Source organism: Oncorhynchus kisutch, linkage group LG17, assembly GCF_002021735.2.
Source record: "Oncorhynchus kisutch isolate 150728-3 linkage group LG17, Okis_V2, whole genome shotgun sequence".
Taxonomy (NCBI): Eukaryota; Metazoa; Chordata; class Actinopteri; order Salmoniformes; family Salmonidae; genus Oncorhynchus; species Oncorhynchus kisutch.
The window spans coordinates 15,176,795-15,183,009 of NC_034190.2; the positions used below are offsets into that span (position 1 = coordinate 15,176,795).

The following is a 6,215-nucleotide window of genomic DNA, read 5'->3' on the forward strand; positions in this document are numbered from 1 at the left end:
AGGAGTTCGTTGGATCTCAAGGTCAGAGGTCAGAGGTCAGAACAGAGTCAAGAGCATGCACACCACTCAGAGGCGCTTCCTGCTGTGTGTGTTAACTTAATCTCTGATGAGGAATGAGGAGTCACATGTGCAGGCCATGTGGTTCAAGGCCTGTGTGATGAGAGGGGAGTGGGGTTGGTCATGTTACTAGTCATCATGTTGAGAGGGAGTGGGGTTGGTCATGTTACTAGTCATCATGTTGAGAGGGAGTGGGGTTGGTCATGTTACTAGTCATCATGTTGGGAGGGGAGTGGGGTTGGTCATGTTACTAGTCATCATGTTGAGAGGGAGTGGGGTTGGTCATGTTACTAGTCATCATGTTGAGAGGGAGTGGGGTTGGTCATGTTACTAGTCATCATGTTGAGAGGGAGTGGGGTTGGTCATGTTACTAGTCATCATGTTGAGAGGGAGTGGGGTTGGTCATGTTACTAGTCATCATGTTGAGAGGGAGTGGGGTTGGTCATGTTACTAGTCATCATGTTGAGAGGGAGTGGGGTTGGTCATGTTACTAGTCATCATGTTGAGAGGCAGTGGGGTTGGTCATGTTACTAGTCATCATGTTGAGAGGGAGTGGGGTTGGTCATGTTACTAGTCATCATGTTGAGAGGGAGTGGGGTTGGTCATGTTACTAGTCATCATGTTGAGAGGGAGTGGGGTTGGTCATGTTACTAGAATTCATGTTGGGAGGGGAGAGGGGTCAGTCATGTAGTTTTGGATGCTTGGTTGGAACAGCTGCCGATTAACATGACATGGCTTTCATCTCTCCCTCTATCTCCCATTGCTCTTTCCTTCTCGCTCTCAGTCTCTCTCCCCCTTTATCTCTCTCTCTCTCCCCCTTTATCTCTCTCTCCCTCTCTACCGCCCATCACTGTCTCCTTCTCTCTCGCTATCTCCCACCATCTCTCTCTCTCTCTCTCTCTCTCTCTCTCTCTCTCTCTCTCTCTCTTCGAAGAGGAGGATGAAAAAATCACAGAGCTGAAGCCTGGTCCAGAATCTGACCAGCATGAAGAGGAGGACATCAAGGAGACGAAAGAGGATAAGAAGATGGGATTGGGTGTAATTAAATCATTTACAGTATAGATGTGGAAAAATGAAGGAATGCTGAAGGCAACTCTAGTTTAAGCTGAAGGGAATGTTAGCATCCTAAATGGCACCCTGCTCCCTATGTAGTGCATGGCTTTTGACCAGAGACCTATGGACCCTGGTCAAAAATAGTGAACTATAAAGGGAATAGGGTGTGATTTGGGAGACGGCCTCAGCCTAGCACTCGCCTTTTCATCTCCCACATCTCCAGTCAAACTGTCACTAAACAAAGCCGTTGAAGCGTTAGTGAGCGGTCACTCGCGTGTGACGCCCGCTGGCGTATCGGATGCCAATCTCTGTGGCCGAGGTCCAGCTTATCGGCCCGTGGCACTGAGGGTCAGACCTGATTAAAAACGTGTCACTTGACCCCTCTGTCGGACTTCAAAGACAACAGAGGAGACTGAGCGGGGGATGGAGAGGGGGACAGAGAGGGGGACAGAGAGGGGTGCGGAGAGGGGGGCGGAGAGGGGGGCGGAGAGGGGTGCGGAGAGGGGGACGGAGAGTGGGGCAAAGAGTGGGTCGGAGAGGGGGACGGAGAGTGGGGCGGAGAGGGGGACTGAGAGGGGGACTGAGAGGGGGGCGGAGAGGGGTGCGGAGAGGGGGGCGGAGAGGGGGACTGAGAGGGGGGCGGAGAGGGGTGCGGAGAGGGGGATGGAGAGGGGTGCGGAGAAGGGTGCGGAGAGGGTTGCGGAGAGGGGGACTGAGTGGAGTGAGGAGAGGGGGACTGAGTGGAGTGCGGAGAGGAGGGGAGAGGAGGGCGGAGAGGGTTGCGGAGAGGGGTGCGGAAAGACGAACTGAGAGGGGGGCGGAGAGAGGGACTGAGAAGGGGGCAGAGAGGGGGACAGAGAGGGCATTCTTGGTGAGGCTGGTGCAAGGAGTAAATAACTTCACTAAAGGAGGGTGGAATGCGTCTTTGTTGAGGCCAGGCCCTGTTTAAACACACAGAGAGACACACTCACACCCTTACACACGCCCAGGGTTCCAGTCTACCCTGACTTTGATCACCCCTTTGTCGTCCTTATGAGTTGTCAGAAACAGAACCCAGAGAATCAAGTGGTCTGAGATGAAATAGTCAGCCATGTAATGGGGACTGCATAGGGATAGACAAAATGACATCATGCAGAGGGACATCACAACCAGCATCTCACTGTTATTACAGGGGCGGAGGAGGAGGAGGGGAAGAGGGGGAGGGGAGGGGGAGGGGGAGATGAGGGGGAGGGGAAGAGGAGGATGAGGAGGATGGGAAGAGGAGGAGGAGGGGAAGAGGATGAGGGGGAGGAGGGGAAGAGGAGGCGGAGGAGGAGGGGAGGAGGAGGGGAAGAGGAGGAGGGGAAGAGGAGGAGGGGGAGGGGAAGAGGAGGAGGAGGGGAAGAGGCGGAGGAGGAGGAAGAGGGGGAGGGGAGGAGGAGAACCTCAGAGGACTTTGTTTATTCTTATTTACCAAGTGAATTATTTTGCAGCTTGTAATTTACTACTATGATGTATGAGGTAGTTTATTGTATCGATGACTTTACTATCTGCTTGGTGGAAGTGACTTCAGCGATTTGGTGTAATGATCTAGAACTATTGTAGTTGTTAAATTATGTACTGTATCGACAGAATATATTTGCAACCAGACTGTTGTCTTTGTGTGTGTGGAGTTTGAATCATGTTTATTTGGGTATACACTCACTGTCGTGTACTTAGTGCCAGTTCAGGGTAGTAGTTTGGGAATGGGTGGGTGTTTGGCATGACAAGTGTATAGTTATATTTCTAAGAGTGTGAGTGTTGTGTGTTTATTTATTTGTGACTCAGGCTACCACAGATGGCTGTGGATGGGTTGTGTGTGTCTCTGCATATTGTTGTTTACCTATTTTGACCTCTTCCTGTGTGTGTGTGTGTGTGTGTGTGCGTACTTTTGCATACTTGTATGTCTGTGTGCCTGCATGCGTATTTATTCATGTCTGTGTGTGTGTGTGTGTGTGTGTGTGTGTGTGTGTGTGTCAGGCTACCCCTGCAGGGAGCTGACAGAGGAAGAGAAGCAGCAGATTCTCAAATCAGAGGAGTTCCTCAGTTTCTTTGACTGCAGCATCAGAGTGATGGAGAGAGCCCTGGCTCAGGAATCAGACATCTTCTTCAACTACAGCGGACAAGACCTGGATGACAAGGAGGGGTAAGAGTGTGTGTGTGTGTGTGAGTGTGTGTATCTATCTGTTGTGAGGTCTGTAGAAGGAACATGGTGTGTGTATGCATGCCTATGGGGCTGCTAATGGCCTCATGGAGTAATGCCTTTGGTGTCAATCAGGACGTGACTCCTCATTGTTCTTCAAACACATGCCCTTCTCATGATGTCATCATCCTCTCAAAACCCCATTTGACCTCACTTACAATGACATCACCCAGTGACCTCTGACCCCTGTTTCTATTGGCCACAGGGACTTACAAGGCGGGTCCAGTCAGTCCCTCAGTAGGTTGTTCTATGACGATCACTGGTCCAAACATCGAGTCATCACCTGTCTGGACTGGTCCCCTCAGGTAAGGACTGCTTTGGGGTGAAGTTTCCCCTATGTACAGTTATAGGATCAGCTTCCCCTCCCCAATCCTAACCTTATCAATAGTGGGGGAAACTGACCCAAGAACAGCATTTAGGTGTAACTTCACCCTACACCCCAAGTACCCGTGTGTGTGTACACGTCAGTGAGTGTCTGTGTGTGTCATCACTGACTCGACAATCATTGTATTTTAACTTCTGTCCTCTCCATCCTCTTCCTCCTCTCCATCCTCTACCTCCTCTCCATCCTCTACCTCCTCTACCTCCTCTCCATCCTCTACCTCCTCTCCATCCTCTACCTTCTCTCCATCCTCTTCCTCCTTTCCATCCTCTACCTCCTCTCCATCCTCTTCCTCATCTCTATCCTCTTCCTCCTCTCCATCCTCTACCTCCTCTCCATCCTCTTCCTCCTCCTCATCCTCTTCCTCCTCTCCATCCTCTACCTCCTCTCCATCCTCTACCTCCTCTCCATCCTCTAACTCCTCTACCTCCTCTCCATCCTCTTCCTCCTCTCCATCCTCTACCTCCTCTCCATCCTCTCCATCCTCTACCTCCTCTCCATCCTCTCCATCCTCTACTTTCCGTCTTTCCTTCCACTCCTCTATCTCTCCATTTTATTTGATCTTGTCCCCTCTCCTCTTCCTCCCCCTCCTCTTCCTCCCCAGTACCCAGAGCTGTTGGTGGCGTCCTACAACAACAACGAGGATGCTCCTCACGAGCCTGACGGTGTAGCTCTGGTCTGGAACATGAAGTTTAACAAGAACACACCTGAGTATGTCTTCCACTGCCAGGTAAAATCAGTCCCAGGTCCAGGTCTATAAATATGTTGGGTACAGGGCCTGTATTCACAAAGTGTCTGATCTAGGTTGATATGACCTATAACTGTTCCCCACAGGATACAGATACTGGATTCTATTCACAAAGTGTCTGATCTAGGTTGATATGACCTATAACTGTTCCCCACAGGATACAGATACTGGATTCGTGTGATATATATGTCTATATATTTAACAATAGTCTGATTCACAATTGTGTTTTGAGTCTCAACAGAGCCTAAATAAAAATGTTTTCACATCACTTTGTCTTTTAATGTATCCTGCCAATATCTGACAAAGAGTTACAGTATTTCCCTCCAGTTGATTCATGTTTTAACTGGCAGCCGGATACAACTGGATGTGGGTAGAGCTACTGCCACCAGTGTCCCAAATGGTACCCTATTTCCTAAATAGTACACTACTTTTGTCCAGAGTTCCCATAGGGCTCTGGCCAAAAGTAGTGCACTATGATGGGAATAGGGTTCCATTTTGGGATGCTGGCCTAAGACTAGGAGGATGTACCACTCCACCGCTGCAACGATGACAATGACACCAGAGATAAAAAATAAGGACTGAAGTGATATTTAATGAAAGCAGGGAGTTCCTCAGGGGTTCCTGGGATTTGGCTTACTTGGGCAGAACATTATATTACGGAACATGTCCGCTCAATGGTGACAAAAAAAATCTGAGGTTTTGGTGCAGAAAATACCTTCTGGTTGGTCCTGATGCTAATTATTATGGACTCTAGGGTGAGTTTTTGTGGTGTGTGTGTGCGTGTGCGTGTGTTTGAGGGAGTGATGAGGCGACTGAGGGCCGGGGAGGAAAGTTAGAGGGCCTCCCCACTCCCAAGAGAGAGAGGGGGATTACAGAGACATCTCCATAATAAAAAGATGTGGCCTACCACTTCCTAATCCAGCAGGCCACATGTGTTCACCCACCCACGTGGATCCTCCAGTCGTATGGGCTGCTTGACTCTGTTTCCTACGCCCAGAGTCTACCTCACACACACACACACACACACACACACACACACACACACACACACACACACACACACACAGAGAGAGAATCACAGACATACACATGCACAGCCACCCACTCCCACCATGCAGACCAATGTACCCCATTTAGCAGATGTTTTAGCAGACCACATACAGTGCTAATATTTCTGTAGAAATGGGTTGTAGAAGTTGTGAGATAATGGATTTTACAGGACACTTTTATTCCACTACTATTATTAATGTATGTTCATGCCTAAGTGTTCTGGTGTAGATATAACAGTACTACAATACAGCTACACTGATTAATGGAGTCATTTTCTCGTTACAAGTGGTTTGCTTCCATATTGTAGTCTGAAAGCTTGACTCTGTTGTCAACATGGGTTTCTATAGCGTAATGATGTGTGTGTGTGTGTGTGTGTGTGTGTGTGTGTGTGTGTGTGTGTGTGTGTGTGTGTGTGTGTGTGTGTGTGTGTGTGTGTGTGTGTGTGTGTGTGTGTGTGTGTGTGTGTGTGTGTCGTCAATGGCATCGGAGGCTGTGAGAGGAGTTGACAGTAACCATAGATACACTTTATGTGGTTGTAAATTTGTATGTGCTGTTTTTGGCAGTGATAAACTGAGTATTGAAGAGAAGTTAAAATAGTCCACACAGTTAAAGTGGCAATCAGCAGTTGGAACAATAACAAAGCATTTCCCCCACTGTTTTGGTAAAAAGCTGAAGGATTGTGCTGGAGAAATGTAACCACTCTC

At 49.0% G+C, this 6,215-nt stretch overlaps 1 protein-coding gene across 1 annotated transcript; it reads left to right on the forward strand.

The window, feature by feature from the left end:
- Positions 1-920: 920 nt before the first annotated feature.
- On the forward strand, positions 921-4,729 carry dync1i1a (dynein cytoplasmic 1 intermediate chain 1a). The gene is made up of 4 exons (XM_031795167.1): positions 921-1,095; positions 3,109-3,274; positions 3,537-3,636; positions 4,318-4,729. Exons 2-4 carry the CDS (start codon positions 3,201-3,203, stop codon positions 4,471-4,473), a joined length of 330 nt encoding a protein of 109 aa, XP_031651027.1. The 5' UTR covers positions 921-1,095; positions 3,109-3,200; the 3' UTR covers positions 4,474-4,729.
- The last annotated feature ends 1,486 nt before the right edge of the window (positions 4,730-6,215 follow it).